Raw genomic sequence first — 25,456 nt, 5'->3', positions numbered from 1 at the left:
TGGGGTGTGTGTGTGTGTGCATGTATTTACATACATATATATATATCCTTCTTCAGGGTCAGAGAACATCATTACCTTTGTGACCCACTGCCTAATTAAAAAGTAACAAAAAGTATGTGCCTTCCTGAAAAACAGGCCTCCCCTAAGCAAGCTTCTCTTGTTGGCGTCCAAGTGAGAGGCCCTTTAAGGGGGCAGGGAAGATCTTCAAATTCCCTTACCATTACATTTGGCCCCAAGGTCTGTCATGCCTATCACATAGGCAACTTATATTTGAATTGACATTAACATTTCTTAAATTCCCCACAAAATGAACACATTGCATTTACAAGATATATAACATAACAACTCATTACCAGAGTGGTCACAAGACATTAAACAAACACAAGGTACATAACATTATGATCCCCTCGATCCAAAACAAAAATGTCCAAATAAAGTCCTTCCTTCTCCCACACTGCCCTTGTAGGCTTCCTCCTGGCACTCTCAGGTGTAGGTTCTAATAAGCCAAGTCCCAGTCTTAACACTGCTCCAGCCCCAGCTCCCAAGTTCTGAGGGGTGGCTGAGTGACAAAACAAACAGGGTGGGGTCTTTGGGTGTCCAAGGCACTTCCCCCCCCCCCCCACCATGGACAACCCCACCCTCACCCTGGGTCCCAAACTGGGGCATGCAGCAAGAAAACAGCACACCTGCCTTGCTACACAGTCCTTGTCTTGCCCTGGACCTGGATTCTGAACTCCTGGGTTCCTCCTTCTCCCTCAGGAGCCAGCTGCTTCTGGCTTCTGTCAGAGTCCCTCACCAAAGTTGGCACACAGGCAGTTCTCTGCTCCTGTTCCATGGCTCCATAGAATCACAGCTACCACAACTGGGAAACAATTATCCTAGTCCCATACTTTCCTTTTAGTTTACAGATCCTGCTAGCATAAGGCACCCTAGCATAACCAGGATGGCTGCTAGCACAGGTTCTTTGATCTGTTTTTTTAAAGGAAAGCAACTGAAAAGGGATTAACAATCTTACTTTAATAAAATATATATATATATATATATATATATATATATATATATATGAGCCCCAAAGCAAAACCTCACCCTAGGGTATCCTTCTCCAGGATCAGAGATCATCGCCACTTTTGTGACCCACTGCCTAATTACAGAATAACAAAAGGTGTGTGCCTTCCTGAAAGCCTCCCCTAAGCAAGCTTCTCTTGTTGGGCTCCATGTGAGAGGCCTATTAAGGGGCAGGGATGATATTCAAATTCCCTTATCATTCAATAGGAAAGGCACAAAAATTCTCTGAAGAAAATAATTCTTTAAAAACTAGAATTGGGTAAGTGGAAGCTAATGACTCCATGAGACTTCAAGAAACAATAAAATAGTCAAAAGAATGGAAAAATAGAAGAAAATATGAAATATCTCTTTGGAAAAACAACTGACCTAGACTATATATCATGGAGAGATAATTTAAGAATTATTGGACAACCTGAAAGTCAAGATCAAAGAAAGAGCCTAGACATCATAATTCAAGAAATTATGGAGGAAAACTGCCCCAATATCTTAGATCCAGAGGGTAAAATTAACATTTAAAGAATCTACTGATCACCTTCTGAAAGATATCATAAAATAAACATTTAATGAAATAGAGGATGTTCAAGCATCTCTGATGAAAAGCCTGGAGTTGAATAGGAAATTTGACATTCAACTACAAAACTCAAGAGAAGCCTAAAAAGGTAAACATGAAAGAGTAATCATAAAGGTCTCAGTAGAGTTAAATTGGGTGGTGCTGTGGATAGAATCCTAGAATCAGGAAATCTCATCTTCCTGAATTTAAATCCAGCCTCAGACACTGATTAACTGTGTGACCCTGGGCAAATCACTTAATCCTGTTTGTCTCAGTTTCCTCATCCATACAATGAGCTGGAAGAAATAGCAAACTGCTCTAGTATATTTGCCAAGAAAATCCCAAATGGGATCATGAAGAGTTGGACATGACTGAAAAACACCTGAACAACAACAACAACAGTCAAACTGTTTACAATCCTATATGGGAAGCTAATACATGTAATAACTTTATCATTATTAGGGCAGTTAAAAAGAGTTTATATAGACAAAATGCATGGATATAAGTTGATTATGTTGGAATGGTCTTAAAAAAATGACAGCATGAGAAAGTGGGATGCACTGGGAGAAGGGGAAGGGAGAGGTAAAATGGGAAAAATTTTCTCACATAAAAGAGGCATAAGTGAAAGGGAAGATGGGGGGTGGGCAGGCAATACTTCAACTTTACTTTAATTGGAATTGGTTCAAAGAGAGAAGAATATATATATACACAATCAGTTGTGTATAGAAATATAATTTAAGAGGAAGGGGAAGACAGATTAAGATTAAGAGAAAGGGGAGGACAGATTAAGTGAGATAGTGGTTAGAAGCAAAATAGAGGGACAAGAGGAAGAAAAGAGAGAAGAAGAAACCTAAGGAAATGAGATGGAGGGAAAAACAATATGTTATTTATTGGAGATCCACTTAAAAAGGGAGACATACACAAAAAGTTAAAGAACTGAAACAGAATCTAATATGCTTCTACTAAACTAAAAAAAAAAAAAGGAGTAGCAACTGTGATCCCAGACAAAGCAAAAGCAAAAAATAGACCTAATTAAGAGGGATAATCAGGGAACCTACATTTTGCTAAAATGTACCATAGATAATGAAGTTATAGAAAAGAAATTACAGTGTGTATCTATAATGACCTCATTTCTCAAATATATACTGACTATAAAACTAAGTCAAATTTATAAAAATAATAGCCATTCCCCAATTGATAAATTATCAAAGTTTATAAACAGGCAGTTTTCAGAAGAGGAAATCACATATATAGTCATATGAAAAAAATGCTCTAAATCAGTATGGATTAGAGAAAGGCAAATTAAAACAACTTTGAAGCACCACTTGATGTTTATCAGAAATGACAAATGATGGAAGGGATAAGGGAAAAAATAGGTACAGTGATGGGGGTAGTGAACTGGTCCAACCATTCTGGAGAAAAATTTGGAACTATGTCCAAAGGGCTATAAAACTACATATACCCTTTGACCCAGCAATACCATTAACTTGGTCTATGTCCCATAGAGATCAATAAAAAAGAAAAATAATCGATATGTACAAAAATATAGCAACTTTTTTTGTGGTGGCAAAGAACTAGAAAGCAAGAGGATGCTCTTCAACTGGGGAATGGCTAAACAAGTTTTAGGATATGATGGTAGTGAAGTACTATTGTGCTGTGGTAAATTATGAGGGGGTGATTTCAGGTACATGGCAAGATCTATATGAACTGATACAAAGTGAAGTAAGAAGAACTGAGAGATCATTGGGCACAGTAATAGAAATATTGGAATAATGATCAGCTGCTCTGAGCAATACAATGATCCAAGATAATTCCAAAGGACTTATCATGAAAAAATGCTATCCATATCAAGAGAGAGAACTGATGAACTCTGAGTGCAAGAAATATAATTTTCTCATATTGTTTTTATTACCTTTTTTTTGGAATATAGCTGTGAGATTCAGAATTTCTCCACCTAGGAACTCTATACCTCTCTCCCCCAAAACAGTGGGGCGAGTTTGATGACAAAGGAAGAAGCCAGGCAGATCCAGATTGATTATAGGTAGTAGTTTAATCAAGCAGTTACTTACATTAGGACAGTATGATGAATCCCTGCCAAGAGTTTCATAAATCATCAGTCTGGGGTGGTAGCCATACTACAATTTGGATCCCAGCAAAGCCCCCAGGAAAGCTTGGTGATAATTATAGAAATCAAACATAGGGAGGAGGGGCTATAGAGTACATCACTACTGATTAGTGGGATATTTTGTATTTCTATTTAGTAATGAGCTTATTTCAAAACTTGAGCATTAAACCAATGTTGTTGGGCAAAATGCCCAAATACAGGTTTGTGTATTGATCATCTACTGGTCACAAATGGGTTGCTGTATTTGTGTTATAACTGTTAACTGACATATTATACAAGTTATGACTCACATCTGTAGTATGATTTTAACAGGTCACCAAGTTTGGACTTCCACCTTTCACAGACTTATGGTTTTTACTTCTTACTGTGTTTTATGGCTTTTCTCCAATCAGGACCCCAAAATGGCTAATGTGGAAATATGTTTTCCATGATTTCATGCATATAATTGATATTATATTGCTTACTATCTCAGTGGGTTGGGGATGGGGTAGGAAGGAGAGAGAGAAGTTAGAGCTTGAAATTTAAAAGAAAAAAAGATAAATAATAAATAAAAATATTTTTACAAAGGTAATTTGGAAATGCTTAACAAAATAAATAAAATTACAATGGAATATAAAAAAAATTAGATTTGGCCAAATGGAAACTAATATTGTCATGGGGCATCAAGAAATAATAAAACAAAATGAAAACAAAATAGAAGAAAATGTGATATATTTCATAGGAAAAACAATTGACCTGGAAAACAGATCAAGAACAGATAATTAAACAATCACTGAAATATCTGAAAGATAAAAAGACTAGTCAGTATACTGCCAGAATATCTTGAGACCAGAGGGCAAAGTAGAAATCAACAAAATACACTAGTCATCCCTTAAAAAAAAACCCAACAAAATGGAAACCATAGGAATAGTATAATAAAAACCCAGAGCTCTCATGTCAAGGAAACAAATACTTCAAGCAGCCAGAAAGAAAGAATTTAAATATGAGGAGCCACAGTTAAGATCATACAAAATTTGTCATCTATAACAAAAAAAGGAATGGAGATCTTGGAAGACAATCCAGAAGACAAAGGTTCGAGGATCACACCCAAGAATAAACTACCTAGAAAAACTAAGTATAATCCAATGGAGAAAAATTAACCTTCAATGAAATAAGGGGCTTCTAAGCATTCCTGATGAAAAGACCAAAGCTTAATAGAAAATTTGTCAGACTTCAAGAGAAGTATAAAATAGAAAATTTCAGTAAGAAATCATAAAGAAACAAATAAGGTCAAATTGTTTTCATTCTTATATGGAAAGATGGTGTATGTAATCTCTCAGAACTTTAACATCACCAGAGGTCATAAAGGAAGTCTAATTAGACCGATCCTAAGTGTGACATTGTTATATTTTCTCTATGATCTCAAAAAAGGAATGCAAAATATGGGGAGGAGGAAGGCACTGAGAGGGGAGGGAAGGGAGAAGAAAAATGGGGAAAATTAGCTCAAATAAATGGGGTGCATAAGGAGGACTTTATACATTGAACGGGGTGGGAGAAGATAACTCTCATCTGAATTAGGCAGAGGTGGGAAGAATTTACACATACAGTTGGGTATAGAAATATATCTTACCCAACAGGAAAATAGGAGAGAAAAAGGTTAAAAGAAGGGGGCAGGGAATAAGAGGGAAGGTAGATTAAGGAAGGCATTACTCAGAAGCAAAATAGATTCTTAAAGTGAGGGCAGGGGGAAAAAAAGAAAAAGAAACGTATAAGAGAATAGAATGGAAGGGAATACACAGCTGTCATAACTGTGAATGCGAATGGGAGGAACTCACTCATAAAACAGAAGAGAATAATGAAATGGATTAAAATCCAGAAACTAACAATATATTGTTTATAAAAAACACACTTGAAACAGAAAGATACACACAGAGTTAAAAATAAGGGGCTAGAGCAGAATCTATTATGCTTCAGCTGAAGAAAAAAAAAAGTAGGCATAATAATCATGATCTCAGACAAAAGCAAAAGCAAAAATAGACCTAATCAAAAGATAATCAGGAAAACTGCATTTTGCTAAAAAGGAACCATAGACACTTAACATATATGCACCAAATGGCATGGCACCTAACTTCTTAAAAGTTAAATGTCGGGTTAAACGAGTTGGGGCAGGTATATGGCACAGTGGAAAAAATACAAGCCCTGGAGTCAGGAAATGCTGAGTTCAAACCCAGCCTCATACACTTGACACTTACTAGCTGTATGACCTTGGGCAAGTCACTTAACCCCAACTGCTTTGCCAAAAGAAAAAAAAGATAAATGAGTTACTGAAAGAAATGTACAATATATCACACACATATATGTATATATAATAGTGGGGAACCTCAATTTACCCTTCTTAGATATAGATAAACCTAACAAAAAACAAAAAAAAAACAAAATTAAGAAAAAAGAAGTTAAGAAAGAATGGAATTTTAGAAAAGCTATGCTAGACCTCTGGAGAATGTTAAATTATAGAAAGAAGTGCATATGGCACCCTTTTACAAAAATGGTTATGTATTAAAGCATAAAAACCTTACAAAGAAATGCAAAAATATTAAGTCAATCTTGTTCTGACCTCAGTGCAATGTTAATTATGTTCAACAAAGGGCCTTTCAAGCAGAGATTAAAAATTAATTGAAAACTAAATAACTTAATTGTAAAGAATGAGTGGGTCAAAGCACAAATCACAGAAACAATCAACAATTTAATTAAAGATAATAATCACAATGAGACAACATACCAAAATTTGTGGGATTTGTAGTATTTGCAGCATAGCAGTACTTAGGGGAAAATTTATATCTCTAAATACATCAGTAAAAGAGAGATCAATGAATTGGACATGCAATTTTAAAACTAGAAAAGCTAATTAAATGCCCCCCCCATTAAACACCAAAATAAAAATCCTGAAAATTAAAGTAAATTAATAAGGAATACACACAGGCAAAGAGGAAACAAAGTTATTACTTTTTGCAGATGATATGATGCTTTACTTAGAGAACCCTAGATAGTCAACTGAAAAATTAATCAAAATAACAATTTTAGCAAAGTTGCAGGATATAAAATTAACCCCCTGAAATCACTGGCATTTATTTATATTAACAATAAAATCCAGAAGGGAGAGATAGAGAAATTTCCATTTAAAATGACTATAGATATTTTAAAATGTTTGTGAGTCTACCTGTCAAAACACACATAGGAAGTATATGAGCACCAATTAGAAAATATTTCATGCAAATAAAAGCAAGTATAAATAATTGGGGAAACACTAATTGTTCTTGGTTAATTAAATCCAATTTAATTAAAATGACAAAACTACCTAAATTTGTTTACTTATTCAGTTGCATACCAATCTAAGTACCAAAGGGTATGGAACAAAAATTTCTGAAGGCATAAAATGTCAAGAACATCAAAGGAATCAATGAAAAAAATGAGAAGAAAGGGGTCCTAGAAGTTCCTGGTCTCAAACTAAATTATAAAGCTATAATTGTTAAAATAATTTTGCATTGTATAAGAAATAAAGAGGTTAATAAATAGCATAGATTAGGTACACAGTAAACAAAAGTAAATGAACATAGTAATCCAAGTTTTGATAAGCCCAAATATGCCAGCTATTGGGGTGAGAACTTATTCTTTGATAAAAACTAGAAAACACCTGATGGAAATTAGTATAGGTCAATATCTCACATGATATACCAAGATAAGCTCAAAATCAGTACATGATTTAGACATAAAGGATGACATATAAACATATTAGAGAAATATGCAAGAAATTGGTTGTCAATCTACAAATAAGGAGGGATTCATAACCAAACAAGAGACAGAAATTTATAGGAGGTAAAATGGATAGTTTTGGTTACATAAAATTTAAAAAATTTTTGCACAAACAAAACTAAAGGAGCTAAAATTAGGAGAAAATCAGGGAAAAAAATCTTAGCCATAAGTTTCTTAAGCATCTCATTTTTTAAAATATAGGAAATTGAGTCAAATTCATAGAACAAAAGCCATTCCCTAATTGATAGTCAAAGGATATGAATAGGCAGTCTTGGCTATCAACAGTCATATGAAAAATCATGTATATGATATCAAATCACTAATAATGGGAGAAATACAAATTAAAACAACCCAGAGGTATCATATTATACCCATCAGATTAGCTAAATGGACAAAAAAGTAAAACAAGAAATTTTGAAGGAGCTGTGGGAGGACAGGATTTCACATTAAAAATTCCACATTACATAATTGTGTAAGAAAACATTGCAATTTTTATTATAGTCTTTGATTCTCTAGGACCACTAGTTTTGTATTATAGAGAGGTTATTGACAGAAAAAACTGTACAAAATTAATGATAGTTTATCAATATATAAAAACAAAAAGTTAGAAATGTAGATGTAGGCCAATATTAGGGAATGGCTGAACAGATGGTAATATAGGAATAGGATGTAATATTATTGTGCTGCTAAAAGGTTCAAGTCTGGCATTGACTAAGACAGAGGAAAAACTCTCTTCCACTAGGGCACAGGCATTGACCTGAGACACCTGTTCTTAGCACTAGCTCATAGATCTGAGAGACATAACAGGAGAATTCCTTGTCACTGAAATATGAGGTTCACAATCTTAGCCCTTGCTCTCTTTGGTGAATAAAGAAATAGAAAATAAGTAGTATTTGTATTGTGCTTTATAGTTTACAAAATACTTTACAAATATTATCTCATTTTAGCCTCACAGCAACCCTGAGAGGTAGGTGCTATTATCATTCCCATTTTACAGATGAGGAAGCTAAGGCAGGCAGAGGATGGAACAACTAGTGACTATCCAAGGCTGGATATGAACTCCAGGTTCAGTAGCTTATGCACTTGTAATAGTAGTGGAATATAAAGATCCCCCTGTATTGGCTTGGTTTTCAAATTGATTGTGTTAAAACCCAGAGCTTGTGAATCCCACTTGTGGGATGGACTTGTTGACATGAAAAGAGAGGGCTGAACTGGGAGGGGCTGGTGACGTAAATTTAGAGAGACACAAGCAAAGAGAGAGGCAGAAGAACTTTTTGGAAGCATCACCTTTGGAGGCAGAGAGAGAGTGAGAGGATTGCTGAGGGCCACTTCGAATTGCCCAGGACTTTTGAGAGCTGCCACCCAGAGCTGCCAAGGACTGAGGAGACATGGCTGTTATGCTGGTACTTTGTCTGTCTGTTTTGATGTTGTTTTGCCAGATTTGTCCACTGGTGAAAGACAGTCCTGTTGTTGCAGAGGTCTTTGAACCTTGCTGTTGGTTCAGAGCTCCAGAGACTGTTCTGCAGACAGAGAGTGAATTCTGTCCACTGGTGAAGGACAGTGCTGTTGTTGCAGGAGTCTGGGAACCTTTCTGTTGGTTCAGAAGCCCTGAAGAAGGATTTTCTTGTTGTATGTTTACAGAAATCCTGGAAGAGGGTTTTGCTAATGTTTTCAGGGGTCCTAGGACTGTTCTGTAGACAGAGAATGGATTAATGAAGACACTGGCAATGTATCTTGTGGCCTTTCTAGGCTTTGTCTCCCCAGGAACAAAGATTGCTGAGAACTTGCCTGGTGTCAAGATGAAGAAAAGACCTCCATTTGGGTATTAAGTGCTGTGCTTAAACTTGTTGTAACTCTGGGGTTGATTCAATTGTGATCCAGGGGTGGGGAACTTTTGGCCTTTTTGTGTTCCATGATTGAACAAATGAATGTACTTTACTTATGATTGGAAACTAATCTCCATTTGAGAAGAAAGGCTTTGTGATGGACTAAATGAATGAACAGCCTAGGGGTGGAGTAGTATTTAGAAGAGGGACTTTGTGACTGATTAAATGAATGTAATGTCCAGGGGTGGGGTAGTACTTGATTAAATCACACTTGGTAAATGCTATATTTTGAATTATGCTATATGTTGATTCTCTCTGTTCTTAATTTATCACTGAATAAAATGGAGAGCACCTATGCTGGTATTTTGAACCTTGGGAAGTTGCCTTTGTTTGGCATTACAGCACTGTGCCACTTAGTGCAGGAAGGTACAGTGCTGAGAGTTACAGTTCTAGCCATGTGGACCTGGCATGACAGATCCCCGAGCTGTTTCCAATCCAAGGTTTCTTTTTTTGTTTGTTTCTTGTTTTTGCTTTTTGGAGGGTGGATGGCAGGACAATTGGGGTTAAGTGACTTGCCCAAGGTCACATGGCTAGTAAGTTTGTCAAGTGTCTGAGGCTGGATTTGAAGTCAGGTCCTTCTGACTCCAGGGCCTGTGCTCTATTCACTGCACCACCTAGCTGACCTCCAATTCAAGATTTCACTGTAGCTGTAGTGGCCTTGCTCCAGAGAAATCTAGAGAGAGGTTCTGCTGAATCCTTGTTACTAACTTAAGTGAAGTCATGGAGTCACTGGATTTAGAACTGAAAGAAAATTTAAATGTCATTTTTGTTTAACCCCTTCATTTTACAGATGAGAAAACTGGGGCTCAAAGGGGTTAAATGACACCCCAACGTCAAACAGCCTGCAAATTAACAGTCAGAACTTGAAACTATGTCCTGGGGCTCTGGTGTGAGCAGTAGACCACACTGTCTCTTGTCACCACAAGGGTAAGGAAAAGCCCTAGGTGACAGAAAAAGAGTCCTAAGAATGATGAAAGTCTAAAATAGCCTCGTTTGCCAATAGCTGAGAAGATAAAGCAAAAAAGGCAGTTGTTTGTTGTTCAGTCGTGTCTGACTATTCACGACCCTGTTTAGGGTCTTCTTGGCAACGGTGTTTTGCCATGTCCTTCTCCAGCTCATTTTGATGGGGTGCTTAGGTGCCTGTGCTTGGATCCCAATTCCAAGATCACATTTCTCCCTAGCTTCAAAACACTATCTCTTGCAGTTTCTCCCCAGCCTGAGGATACTATACCTAGCAATTACTCATGAGTGGGTCCCTGCAAAACACTTATCTCTCTTCCTGGTACAGTAACAAACCACACCTGTAGGAATTATTAGCTTGAACTGGCTTTGTACTGGTTCATAAAGATATTCTGTACCCACTGGACTATCTATACCAACTCCTTACCTCATTATATGCATTCCTGGACTCCTCATTCTGTATATCCTAGACTTTAGACATATGTATACTCCCTACATTCATCTCGTCAGACAAGGCATTGATTGGTGGCAGACTGGGCAATCCTCAGTCAGCCCTGACTTCTCCTTGAAATCTAAAAACCATGCCTCCCTATGCCTCCCCCCACTCCCCTTGGGCTTTTCCAGATGAACTCTGGGTAGTACTCTGCACAGTAGATACAAAAAGTGCATGTTCCTTTAAGGACCGACCACTCCTTAACCACATCCTAATCTTGCCCCACATCACCTAGCTAGCATATTTGGCACATGTTTTATTATAGTTTGTCCTATATAAACTTTAATTGTACCCCTCTAAGGTTGCAGGTTCTTTAAGAACTTTTGCCTCTCTGAAAAGTCTAAAAATAAATCTTTGCCAACCTGACTTAAAGAATGCTTGAATTCAGGCAACCCTGTCCTGCACTCTGGTCCTTGAGAGGTCCCTGAACTTCCCTCAGACTTCATCAGTTCGACACATGAGGAAACGGAAGCAAACAGGGTTAAGTGACTTGCCCAGTTAACACAGCTAGTAAGTGTCTGAGGGCAGATTTGAACTCAGGTCCATCCTGACTTCAGGCCCAGTGCTCCGTAGGCTGCACCACCTAGCTGTTCCTTAAATGAAGCTCCTACCACCCTAACTACCTAGAATTTCTTCTCTTCCACAACTTAATAACAGTTAGCATTTATATAGGGCTTTAAGATGTTTGTGAAGCTGTATATACCCCTGCAAAGGTAGGCGCTATTGTTATCCACATTTTATAGATGAAGCAACAAAGGCAAACAGGGGTTAAGTGACTTGCTCAGGGTCACATAGATAGTAAGTTTCAGAGGCAGAATTCAAACTCAGGTTTCCTGACTCCAGGTCCAGCACTTTATCTAGCACTTCCAAGCTATCCAGGCAATTTCTGACAGTCAGTAAAGATAGTCAATAAAGAAAGTCAGTAAAGAATCAAACCTACCTTATTGGAGTCATGGGTACCAATAGAAGTCCAGAAATCTGTGCTGATTACCCAGGTTTTGTGGGCTACTTGAAGATAATCAGCTTGATTTCCTAGATCTCAGGCAGTGTGGAATAAAGTTGGATTTATGAATCATAGAATTATTAAATATTAAAGCTGGAAGAGATTTAGACATCATCTAGCCAAAACCTTTCATTTTATAGATATGGAGTGTTACCCTATTAAGAAAGTGATGGGGCAGCTAGGTGGTGCAGTGAATAGAGCACTGGCCCTGGAGTCAGGAGAACCTGGGTTCAAGTCCAGCCTCAGACACTTAACACACCAAAAAAAACTAGCTGTGTAACCTTGAGCAAGTTACTTAACCCCAATTGCTTTAAAAAAAAAAAGTGATGGAAGATAAACTGTGTTGACAAAAAGTAGCACCCAAAGCTAATAACCCTGAGGTTATTAAAAGTTATTATCACTGACCTTTCTTCTATGCTAAGGCTACCTGTAGGTACCAGATAAAATTGAGGAGAAACAAAACTTCTAGGCTGGTGATCATTAGGCCAGTCAGTCCTACTGCAGTTACAGATCTGACTGTATGATATTGATGGGGTGGTTGGGTGCCTCTGCTTGAACCTCAGTTTGTAAATCACATTTCTCCCTAGCCTCAAAACGCTGTCTCAGGCAGTTTCTCTCTAGCTCAAGGGCAGCATGCCCTAGCAAAATACATATCTTTCTTCCTGATACAGTGGCCAGTTGCACTTATAGTATTTAGTAGTTTGACCCAGCTGTGTACTGGCTGAAGCAGCTGTGTGCGGGGTCATACATATCATATATTTCCAAGGCTCAGTCATATATATACTCCCTAGCTCATTATACACATCCTGAATCCCTTGTTTGCTTGGGATATACTAAACTCCCAACATCCATTTTGTCAAACACTTCATTAATGGGTGGCAGCTTGGTCAGCCCTGACCGTTAGCTGACAGTGACTTTTCAAGCCTAAAACCCCACCTCCAGGCAGCCCCCTCCTTGGGCTATTTCCCAGTGAATTCTGGGCAATACACCTGATCAGTATATTAAAAATACATGTTCCTTTAAGAACTGATCCCAAAATGTGACTAAAGTTTTTCTCTTAATTCTCTTAACTCCTCCCTAATCCTGCCCTGACTCACCTAGTTAGCATAACTGACATCTGATTTACTATGATTATCCTTTATAAACTTTAACTGTAACCCTTTAAGGTTTCAGGTTCCCTAAGAACTCTTGCCTGCTGTAAAGCCTAACAATAAACTTATACCATCCTGACTTAAAGATTGTTTGGGTCTGTGAATTCTTTCCAGACTGAAATTCAGGGACTCTGGTTATTGGGGTTCCTGAAACACCTATCATCCCACAATAGTATCAATGGATAAGAGTGCTGGAACTGGAATCATGAATTTTTATCATTCAGTTTTTTTCAGTCATATTTGATTCCTTATGACCCTATTTGGGGTTTTCTTGGCAAAGGTACTGGAGGGGTTTGCCATTTCCTTCTCTGGCTCATTTTACAGATAAGGAACTGAAGCTAACAGACTTATGACTTGCCCAGGGTTACAAAGCTAGTAAGCATCTGAGGCCAAATTTGAACTGAGGTCCAGTTTCTAGGGCCAGTGCTCTATCCACTGCACCATCTAGTTGCCCTGGAAGATGTTTACTCCTTTCTATAAAAGCAGACTACAACTGGACTGGGGGCTGGCCCTCCCAATGCTCCTCTACCTCAGTGAGTTGAATAAATATCTGTTAACTTTCACTTCCTGAATTTGCTTCATTTAATAAGGGTTAAGTCCAGAAGAAGGATTTCTTTTAACACATCATTCCACAAAGGTTTATAGGACATGTATGTGTGGGACAGAGACCACTACCAAAAAATCAATCCAAAGACTTAGATACCTGAAAGCAGAAATGAATTTATTACTTTCTCATTAGAAAGAGTACCCCCCTCCTTGCACTCATGGCACCGGCCAGGGAAGAACAAACTGATTCCAGAAAACAAAGTCCTTTTATACTCTAACTGGAGCCTCCCCTCCCTAACTCCCTTCCCCTTATCCCATTATTGGCTGGTCTTCAGGGGGCACAATCTATTTGTGTGAATCTTCCCTAGCAACAAAGAAAAAAGGCAGTTACACAAGTTTGCCCAGAGACAAAAAAAGGCAGGAAATAGTGTTTCAATAATACAAAAACTATTAAGCCTTTTGAGGAGGCTTCACTTTTGAGAAATCATCCCTTACATGTACTATGCATGAGGCCCTATAAAGATGACCTGTACATAAATAAATATAACACAAAATAGAGATGTGCATGAAATATATAAACAAATTGCTGTGACATTTCAGAGATTTGGCATAGACCTGAAATCTATGAAGATTTCATGGAACAGGCAATATTTGAACTTAGAAAGATAAGAAGCATTTCAAATAAGCAAGGATTGCAAGTTAGGGGCAGGAGGTATTCTCAGAAATAGGGAAGAGAGTGAGCAAAGGAATGGAAAGCCATGTTCCTAAGATTGCAAATTAATAGGAGAAATGTGACTAAAGTTTTTCTCTTAATTCTCTTAACTCCTTCATTATAGATTCAAAATCAAATACATTTAAAAATATTGTAAACAGACATTTAACAGTAACTCATTATATAATGTTTCGTGGCTACAAGCATTTTATGACATTTCCTCACTGGATTCTCAAAACAACCCTGAGAAGCAGGAAATGTCAGTAAAAATTGAATTATTCAGTCTTATAATAATTACACAAATAATGACACTGACACATTGAATTAAAGAGGAATACAAGTTAACATGGCACTATTCACATTACAAGAACAAAAATATAAAAATATTCCTAGTAAAAAAGTTTTTTTGAAAAAAATAGTATTTTGTACAACATTATTTAGACCTTCTTAGATTGCACTGAGGATCTCCACCTTCTAGAACAGCATATTTTTAGTTAGAGTTTCAGAGGCTCTTAGTTGTATTCATTCCTTCAAATGTTTATTTTTACATAAATTTGTCACTTATTTGGCATCAGTTAGATCAAAAAGTATGTTAGTGAAAGAGAAATCTCAAAGCACCCTTTTTGTTTTCTATTAGTAACCTATCAAGTGGGAAATAACCATAATGCAGGATTTTCTGCCAAATTATGACCAATTGAGTTATGGAAGGAAGGCCCTTGAGTCAGGGTTTGATCTGAAGGCCTAACTCTATTTCACCACATGTTCTTCCCTTGGATGAGACTGGACAAACTTTCTGAGTGCTCTGACCAACTAGGTGTTATTTTCTCCAGAGAGTAGGGATCGTTGCAATTCTTCCGTTGAATAGTTGCATGGATCTGTGGTCCTGGATCCATGATCATGGATCCTGGCCAGTATTTTCAGATTCTTCTATGACACTTAACTTATCAAAGCATTCACTCTCACTGGAAGGTACTGGCAAGAGAAATGAAATGCTGTGGGAAGGCTGTTCCAAATACTGTGGAGGAAAAAAAAGTAAAATCATGCATTTATCCATTCCTTTTTTTTTTTTTAAATTAAGGCTTACTAAGATTATAATCAGAAGTAGTTTGTCTGAAAATATTGAGATCTGTTAATTTTTTTTCTTTTTGGAGGGGGGAAGGCAGGGCAATTGGGGTTAAACGACTTGCCCAAGATTACACGGCTAGTAAGTGCTAAGTGCCTGAGACCGGATTTGAACTCAGGTCCTCCTGACTCCAGGGCCAGTGCTCTATTCACTTCGCCACCTAGCTGCCCCAAGATCTGTTAATTAATAATTAATTTGTTAAATTGGTTTACCACAGATTTGCTACATGTTCTAGGATAAATCTCATATTCAAAATGTTTATTCTTTTAGGGACAGCTAGGTCGGTGCAGTGGATAGAACACTGGCCCTGGACTCAGGGGTACCTGAGTACAAATTTGACCTCAGACACTAGCTGTGTGACCCTAGGCAAGTCACTTTAACCCTGATTGCCTCTCCTACCTTCTCCAAAAATGTTTACTCTTGAAAGTCAAGTATATTTTTTGACCTGATTAGGATGCTGTGTGATTAATACTAAGGTTACAAGACATGGTGGAAAGAGCATTAGACCATGATTCAGGAGACTTGGGTTCTATTAGCTTTGACCTTGATTAGTTTCAGACCTTGGAAAAATCACTTGATCTTTCTAAAACTTAGTTTTCCTATCTGTAAAATGAATAGGTTGGAATATGCTATTTCTTAGGTTCTTTCCAACTCTGAAGCTCAATGATTGTGATATTTTGTATTCTTTATGGTTATCTCTCCTTTACCATCCAATGGTCTGTATGTAGAAACATTTAAGAATTTTAAAACTTCTTAATTTTTTCCTTTATTTCTTTCATTTTCCATCTCTTCCTGGTTAGTTTCTTATTTTCCATTTAAAAATTCTTTTAGAAATTCAACCCAATAGAATGAGCACTGGACTCAGGTCAGAGGTCAGGTCAGATAAGGTCAGAGGACTCTGCCTCTTACTACCTTGTATGACCTTGAGACCTCCCTGATCTTCAGTTTTATCATTGGTCAAGTGAGAGGACTGAGCTAGAAGATCGCCTACATCCCTTCCTGGGTGCTTGGAGGGCTAGACAGGAAGGAAGGGTCTAAATTTTATGGTTCTAGGGTGATGGCAGCAATTACATCTGGCTTAATACAACTAAGGATTTTTCACTTGTGATTTTTCTTGACTCAAAGAGACAGGCAAACAACAAATGAACTTTGGGAAAATAAATAGAGACTTTCTACATTTCATAGAGCCAGTAGGTTCACACTAAAGTTCTGAGAAATATACTCTTGACTGGCTTGGAGGAAGTGGAATTAGATATCTTCTCTAGGTGGTGGTGAGGGCAAACTCCTCCCATAATCCTCTCACTCAGCCTTCATCTGTACCTGTTGCCCTGGCCTCAGTGTGGCCCCTTGGGGTGGGGCAGAGGAGAGAGGAACCAGTGCTTGCTAACTTCTGCAGCAATTGTTTAAGGAAAGCACCATCTGCCAGAAAATCGCAATACCAGACTAGGCAGGATTTCCTCTGTGCACACCTTACAATTAGCTTATGCTTTCTGTGGGGACTCTGGCCCTCATTTGGTTCTGCTTTGCTGTTCTTTGTTCGCTTTGTTGTAGAAGACTGCAACAAGCAAGTGGGTTCACTCGCTGTTCAATCCTCAAAGCTCATTCCTGAGGCCCTTTGGTCTTCACCCCCTTATAAAGTTCATTCCTTTAGTAGGTTTTGTTTAAGCAATATGCACTAATTAGGTGTTTGCTATGTGCCAGACACTGTGTTAAGGATTGGGGAAACAAAGGAAAAACCAAAGGAAAAGACCCAGCTATGTATAGAAGATCCTAAATCTTTTGATCAGTTATTATTTCAATCACTAAAAATTTTCCTTAGCATCTTTATGTGTCTCATATTGAGCATATCACTTACCTCTTATCAATCTTTAGCAATTGCCAAATTTCTTGTTGTTATTGTATGTCTTTTGTTCTTGAAGAGGACCATGGCATCAGGGAGGTGATGCCAATACATGCAGGTGAATTGGATTTAAGTGAGGGAGGGCTGTGCAAAGTCACCAGCCTCCCTTTCTCCTCCAGAGCCATCTGGGTCCATGTAAGGGTTATGGGATTTAAAGATCTTCCATGCCCTGTTGGACTTGCTGATGTAGCAGGAAGGGGTGGGGCAAAAGGAAGCGGAAGCCAAGCTAGAGTGTTTGCAGTGATTGGCAGTGGCAGCAGCAGCGGTAGTGGCAGCAGCAGCGGTAGCGGTAGCAGCTGAGGTGGAGGTGGAGGAGCAAACCCTTTTTTTTTGGGGGGGGGGGTTAGCAAGCTTACTTTAATCAATCAAACATACCATTTGCCTTGTTCAGGGGAAAGTCAGCACCCAGAACTTCAGAGTATACAGACAGAAGTTACAAGAAAACAGAAAAACATATCAAGCAGACAGGCCTCCAAACTGTCCAACCATTACATCCATACCAAATCACAGTTACCAGAGAGGGGAAGCATCAACATCTGTGTTTTTCAAAGCCGGGGAGCTCTCAACGGTTGCCCAGAGTCTCATGTGGTCAAATCACACAACACTTCTCAAAGTGAGCCCCAAAACAAAGCCTCACATCAATATAGCCTTCTCCTGGGTCAGAGAATGTAACAACCCTCTTGACCCACTGCCCAATCACAAAGCACCAAGGTGTGGGCATTCCTTATAAAACAAGCCTCCCACCACAGGCTTCAGGTGCACTAAACCTAGGGGCAGGGAAGATCTTAAAAATTTACATTCCTATAACATTCAGCCCCAAGATCTTTCATGCCCATAACATAGACAATTAACATTTGAATTAGCACTAAACATCTCTTAGCTCACATTTTCAAGATACATGACTAAAGTTACCAAGGTAGCCATAAGGCCTTAAACAAACACAAAGTATATTGCATTATCACCTCAATTCAAAACAAGAGTCCAAATAAAGTTCTCTTGGGTGGAGGAGTGTGTCCTTCTCCTCACAGCTCCAGGTCCTGCTTCCAAGTCCAGAGAGGGGGCTGGGCAACAAAACCAAGAGGGTGGGGTCCTTGGGGGTCCATGGCCCTTCATCCCACCCACCACAGACACAAGTCCATCCTCCTCCTGGGTCCCAAACTGTGGGATGTAGCAAGGAAACACATTCAGTGCCCCTGCTTTGCCACACAGTCCTTCTCTTGTCCTGTGGCTGAATTCCAAAATTCTGAGTTCCTTCTCCTCCCGCAGGAGGCAGCTGCTCCTGGCTTCTGCCCAGGTCCCGATGCAGGCGGCTCACCATTCCTGCTCTCAGCTCAGTGAAGTCAGCATGCCAGCCGTTCTTCTCTACTATTGCATGGCTCCACAGAATCACAGCTACCACAACTGGGAAACAAACAATTATCCCAGCCACCATGCTTTCCTTTTACTCTGGAGATCCTGTTCGTGATGCTATTTATAGCAGCAAGCACCCAGCATCCCAGGGTGGCTGCCAACACAGTTCTTGGATTGGCTTTGCTAAAGGAAAACAACTCAAAATACATTTGGTGACGAGGGTGGGATCACAAAATGTCAGGCCTCTATTTGGAAGCAGGGGGGCTTTAGAGGGAGAAATGGCTATCCCAGGATGGGAGGATTTGCCTTATTCCTCTCTAGCCAGAGAATGGGCCAAAAGCACAGGGCCCTGTGAAAAGTGGGAACCAAGGCTAAAAGAGGGAGAACCTAGAGATTTGGAAAGATGTTTGCAAGGAATACCCATAGAACCAGGCAAAGAACTGGCAGGAGTGTACAGGAGAGGCTAGGTCCTGCTAACAAGTTATCACCTTATGTGTAAAAGTAGGGATAAGCTGCTGGAGGAAAGAGCTGGGATGGCTAGGGAGTCAGCTGGTTTGCCTGAGGATTCTTCTGTATTACAGCACTCAGAAGAGCAAACTTGAGGGACTCAGGTGATCCAGGAACAAGCTACTGTTCGTGTAGCTAAAAGGAAGCAAAAAACTAGCAGAAGGAATGTGCATGCAGCTTTTGTACAGGCTGGGCAGAGTTGCCCTGACAGCTGCCAGGAGAATATGTGTGTGAGGAGAATGGAACAAGGGTAGATGAGGAGTCTTCTAATGTAGAAGTTCTCCCCATACGAAGAAGAAGACAGAAGAACCACCAGGGCCAAACAGAGTCAAGGGAGATAATTGAGGATTTCACTCAACAGGAGATTACTGATATATTGAGTAGATTCACCCAAAGAATGGGGAGAGTCTTTAGTGTCTTGGATAGTAAGAATCATTGATGAAGGTGCCAGAGGAATAACACTGGACATTGTGGATTGCTTAAAATTCATAAGTATCAGTCAGAATCCTTTTGTACACCAAGATTTTAGGGATCACCATATGCGAGGAGGCATCAACAGAACTAATCTGTTAGCTTTAGCTGCAGAGGGATGCAAAAAGCAATATCCTACTGACTCTGTGTTGCCTGGTGGAGACAGACCCTGGTACTCACTTAGAGATTGTATGAGAAAGCTAAAGGAGGAGGTAATGAAAACTGCTATCATGATTGGAGATGCAAATGCATATCATGATACCCCCCTCTAGGAGTTCCTCATAGAAATATCATAGTGAAGATGGCTCCTCCTGCATATAAGCACCTAATTCTGACTCTATTAATTGGAGAAATAGGGTACCCTCTTTCAGAGGTGCTGGATAAGATTTCACAATTAAATGACCTAGGGGAATGGGGACAAGATAAATTGCCTCAAGAGAGAAGAGTAAACAGCCAAAGGATTCAGAGACAAAATAGATGGACAAGAAGGGAACTGTTTACTGCTCTATTGAGAGCAGGGGTGGACTTTAGAAGAATAGATGGTATTCCAACTGAAGAGCTGGATAAGCTGTACCAAGAAAAGGTAATTAACATTAGAATTAATAGGGAAGCAGGAACCACCCCTGCAGGTACTCCTGAATCTGAATCTTTGTATCCAAGTTTGCCTCACATTCAGGGAGAATAGGAGATAGGCCAAGCCCCAGCCCAGATTAAAGAAATATACAGGAGAGATTGCAGACCCCATATTGGTTTTACAATATATTGGAAGAATGGATCAACTACTGTGACTAGGGCGTTGCTTGATACTGGGGCTGAGGCCACACTTATCTATGGAAACCCTGATAAGTTTAAACATGGAACTCCTATTACCATCACAGGTCTAGAAGGGGCTGAAATATCAGCCAGACAAGTTAGAATAACAATGAAAATTGGACGATTACCCGAGAAAGAATATACTGTGGTTGTTGTACCCATTCCTGAATACATCATTGGAATAGATATATTGAGAGGTATGACTCTGAATTTACCTGAAGGAAGATATCAATTTGCTGTAAGGAAGATTGGAATTAATACAGTTTTAGTGGGAAAAATGAAAATAGACCCAATCACTTTACCTGAACCTTCTGAAGTAATTATTTTAAAACAGTATCATGTGCCAGGTGGGCAAGATGAAATTACCACTACTATAAAGGAATATGTTGAAACAGGAGTGTTAGTCCCTATAACCACAAGATGGAATAATCCTGTCTGGCCAGTAAGAAAATCAGATGGGAGGTGGAGAATGACCGTGGATTATGGAGAGTTGAATAAGGTGACTCCTCCTTTGCATGCTGCTGTTCCAGATACCATCACCTTAATAGAAAGGATCCAGAAATGTGATGGGACTTGGTATGCAGTTATTGATTTGGTGAATGCCTTCTTCACCATCCCAACAGACCCTAAACAATGGGACCAGTTTGCTTTCACTTGGCAGCATAGACAATATACTTTCACCCGCTTGCCACAAGGGTACATACCTAGCCCCACTATTTGTCACAGGATTGTGGCTGAACAGCTAGATGAATTAAAGCTACCTGGTGTACAGCTTACCCACTACATTGATGATATCATGATACAAGATGCAAAAGAAGTGGAGAGGAGTTTGTCCCTTCTAATTGAGTATATGAAATTAAAGGGTGGGAAATTAACCCTGCAAAGGTTCAAGGACCAGCTCAAAATGTAAAATTTTTTGGTATACAATGGAACAAGGGGCTACGAGAGATTCTTCCACAAGCCCAACAAAAGATTCAAGATTTTCCTACCCCTACCAATAAGAAGGAGGCCCAAAAGTTCATAGGATTGTTTGGATACTAGAGGCACCACATTCCACATTTGGGACAGATTTTGAAACCTTTATATAGAGTCACTCAGAAGAAATATGAATTCGATTGGGGACTTGAGCAGAGTAAAGCTTTTGAAGAAGCCAAGACTGCCATACAATTGGCCCTAGATTTGTGGGCCATGCAAAATGGTCCAGTGGAATTACAAGTGACTATACAAGATGATTACGCAAACTGGAGCTTATGGCAAAAACAACAAAGCTGAAATGTACCCTTGGGATTTTCGTGTAGGAAACACCTTTTGAAAAACAGTTGTTAGCTGTATATTGGGCTTTGGTGGAGACTGAACAACTGACTCTGGGCCATGAAGTGATATTAAGACCTGGAATCCTGATTATGACCTGGGTAATGAGTACCCCAGCTTCTCACAGAATTGAACATGTCCAAGAGGCTAGTATAATAAAATGGAAGTGGTATATTCAAAATAGAGTAAAAACAGGCAAAAGCAGAGTCTCTGCTCTACATGAATCTGTAGCAAATATAGAAATTGAAAGGAATGACACACCCCGTGAGCCAAAACAACAGTTGGTACAGTCCTCTGTAAAATGGAATGAGGGATATGATGGATTAACTGAAGAACAAAAGAGACATGCATGGTTTACTGATGGGACAGCAAAATATTTGGGCCAAAAAAGACATTGGAAAGCAGTGCGCTATAACCCATGTACTAGAAGGACTTTGGAAAGTACTGGGATAGGTGGAAATAGTCAATATGCTGAACTTATGGCAGTACATCAAGCCATCAAAATAGAACAAGGAGGACAGTGTCATATATTCACTGATTCATGGGCAGTAGCTAATGGGTTAGCTACATGGATGCCCATGTGGAAAAATCAAAATTGGGAAATTCATGGCAAACAAATCTGGGGCAATGAATTATGGGAAGATATCTGGAACATGTCTTTGGTCACTGACTTGTCAGTTTTTCATGTAGATGCTCACGTGGCCCTCACCACGCCAGAATGTGAATACAATGCTCATGCTGATCGACTGGCAAAGATTGCTATTGAACATATTGTCCCTACTTTGACAACAACTGATGATCTGGCATTAGCAAAATGGGTCCACCAAACAGCAGGCCATTTGGGAGTCCAGGCCATATACCAGTGGGCACCAGATCGAGGTATTAGTATCTCTCATTCATTGTTAAAACAGATAGCAGAAGAATGCCATATATGTCAATTGGAAAAGGAGAGATGGCAAGAGGAAAAGTCCCAGCCCAAATCTGGCAAATAGATTATATTGGTCCACTACCAAAAGATAAAGGATGCAGATTTATATGTACTTGTGTTGACACCTATTCAGGTGTACTAGTGGCTTGTCCTTATAAGAATGCAGTCCAGAAAAACACTTGTAAAACTCTAGATCTCAAAAATCTATATTATGGAACCCCAATGCAGATTCAAAGTGACAATGGGTCACATTTCAAAGGCAATGAAATGAAGAAGTATTGTATACTGAACAATATAGAATGGATATATTATATTCCATATTATCCACAAGCATCTGGGTTAATTGAAAGAATGAATGGATTACTGAAAGAACAGTAAAGGAAGTTAAGTTCCAATAATTCATATCAACATTGGAAGGATAATTTGTTCATGGCTTTATGTAATTTGGATAATAGACCATTGGGAGGAAGTACACCTCTAGCCAGAATGATGACCCCAAATCTGGAAATTAGAAGACAACAAACACATAAGATCCCAAATATTGAGTATTGGACTTTGAGTCCAGATGTCTCAGCACCGTACCCAAGAACACCTGGTTCGGTGGGGTATGATTTACATTGTTTAGAGGACTTCTGGTTGGACAGAAAAGAAATAAGAATAATCTCCACTGGGATATGCATAAGAATCCCCAAAAATAACTTGGACAGATTTTACCCAAATCAGGATTAGCAGCTCAAGGAATACATGTATTGGCTGGAGTAATAGATTCTAATTATCAAGGAGAAATTGCTGTAACATTTCATAATTTAGGTGGAGGGCCCATACAGATTCATAAAAATGATAGGATAGTTCAAGTGATTATCGTTTCTTGTAAAACAACACCACTTGTAAAAACTGATGCTCCTTCCAAAATAACTGTCAGAGGAACTGAAGGATTTGGTTCTACTGATAGAATAAAATCAAGAGCTACATTATGGGTAAAATGGAAGCCAGATGATGTTCCAAAGGCTGCAGAGATTATAGCACATGGGAGGGATAACACTGTAACTATTGTTAATTCTGGAGAAGATGATTACAAAATTGTACCCTTAACTCATATATTCTACTGTGAGGTTACACTAGCCTGGTTATTGTCTCTTTGCTTCTTCTTGGCTTTTTGTCTGTTAACCTTGTTTGCTAGATTTGTTTCTGCAGGCTTGGTACCCTCCACCTGTAGATGCCTAATAGCTTAAGGTGGATGTCACTCCCTGTCTGCAACTGTGATGTGTCACCCTTGGACCTGGCATCAATGGGATGATGTCTCAAATGGGACCCCTTGGGACAGGGACAGCTCTACATCCAATTTCAGCAGCAAGTAGCCATGGAAGAAGAGACCTTCACCCCTTACCCCAAGATTTTGTGGGCCCATTTGTTTTGGGGGGGGAATTATGGGGAGCTTGTGCTCAAGCCCCACCCTAAAATATTGTTTTCTGTGTTTATCGTGTGCTATCCTTGTTATATTATTGTGAAATTCTGTTGACACCAGTTATTCCTAATGTATTTTTGCCAAGTAAGGGACATAAAATATCTTGGGGCTGAATGTAAGGATTATGAGATCTAAAGATCTTCCATGCCCTGTTGGACTTGCTGATGTAGCAGGAAGGGGTGGGGCAAGAGGAAGCAGAAGCCAAGCTAGAGTTCCTGTGGTGACTGGCAGTGCAGCAGCAGCGGCCAGCAGAGGCAGTGGCAGGGGTAGCGGTAGAGGCTGAGGTGGTAGAGGTGCGAACCCTTTTTTTTTTGAGCCAGCCAGAATTTCTGCTGAGGACTGCCAGGGACCAGAACTGTGGGGGCTGGAACTGCTGGGAGCATGCTTCCTGGATGCTGAGTAGTTGCTGTGAGTGGGGAGAGGAGGACCTTTGCCTGAGGTAGCCTGTCCTGTTTTAAAGGCTTGAGAATGTGGGTGCTTGCTACATTAACTATGTGTGCCAATTTTACAACTACTGTGATGGCTTTGACTTTCTGGTTTGGGGACTCAGTTTTCTGGTATTTTAATAAATGTTCTAGCTTTATCCCCCATGTAGAGAGCCTGGTATATTTTGTGATTAATAACCACATCAGCATATTTATAGTTGTTGTAGGCATTGTGAATATTGCATTGCTGATACAGTCCAGTGGCCAGATATAGATCAGGATGAAGGGAGATGGCCCAGGATGCAGGGGGCAGACCTTTGCTTTATCAAGCTAAGGTCTTTAACAGGTCTCAATTTGACTGAGGCAAAGCTATTCAGTGATCAGAACTTAATAAGAAATGAGGCAGAGAGTAAGCTTGTTACCTAGTTTAAAAAAAAATCAATCTGGGAGATGAAGACTTTTAGGGTTTCTGACCAAAACTTATTTCCTGATATATTTTTTTGGCCTTTTTTTTTGGGGGGGGGGCAATTGGGGTTAAGTGACTTGCTCAAGGTCACATGGCTAGTAAGTGTTAAGTGTTTCAGGTCATATTTGAACTCAGTCCTCCTGACTTCAGGGCCGGCTCTGCTCACTGTGCCACCTACTCGCCCCTTCCTAATACTTTTGACAGTATCACCACCACTCATGTCTTCCAAGCTATATGGACTCTGTACTTCTCTTTTAAACTTGTCTCTTGTCTCTCCTCTGTCTCTCTATCTCTGTTTCTGTCTCTCTATCTCTGTCTCTTTCCAGATACACTTGCCTTTTTCTTTACACTTCTAGGGCCCCTACCTCATTGTCCATTCCAATATTCCTATGTGCCTAGGTTGCTGCACAGCTTATC

General features: G+C 39.3%; 1 protein-coding gene across 4 annotated transcripts in view; it reads right to left on the bottom strand.

The window, feature by feature from the left end:
• Nucleotides 1–13,722: 13,722 nt before the first annotated feature.
• Nucleotides 13,723–25,456, bottom strand: part of IL10RB (interleukin 10 receptor subunit beta) — a 147,942-nt gene continuing 136,208 nt past the window's right edge. For 3 of the 4 annotated variants that reach the window (XM_069074922.1, XM_069074919.1, XM_069074920.1), the window contains one exon: nucleotides 13,723–15,295. In XM_069074922.1, coding sequence (XP_068931023.1) covers nucleotides 15,176–15,295 — 120 coding nt within the window. In that variant the 3' untranslated portion in view covers nucleotides 13,723–15,175. Of the gene's footprint in view, nucleotides 15,296–17,649; nucleotides 17,715–25,456 lie in introns of those variants that run through there. The other variant, XM_069074921.1, reaches the window with a different exon arrangement.

This window comes from Petaurus breviceps, unplaced genomic scaffold (assembly GCF_028583685.1).
Source record: "Petaurus breviceps papuanus isolate PSGF00001 unplaced genomic scaffold, PetGlider_PUasm1.0 90897, whole genome shotgun sequence".
Lineage (NCBI taxonomy): Eukaryota > Metazoa > Chordata > Mammalia > Diprotodontia > Petauridae > Petaurus > Petaurus breviceps.
This window is presented reverse-complemented; position numbering and strand designations above follow the sequence as displayed.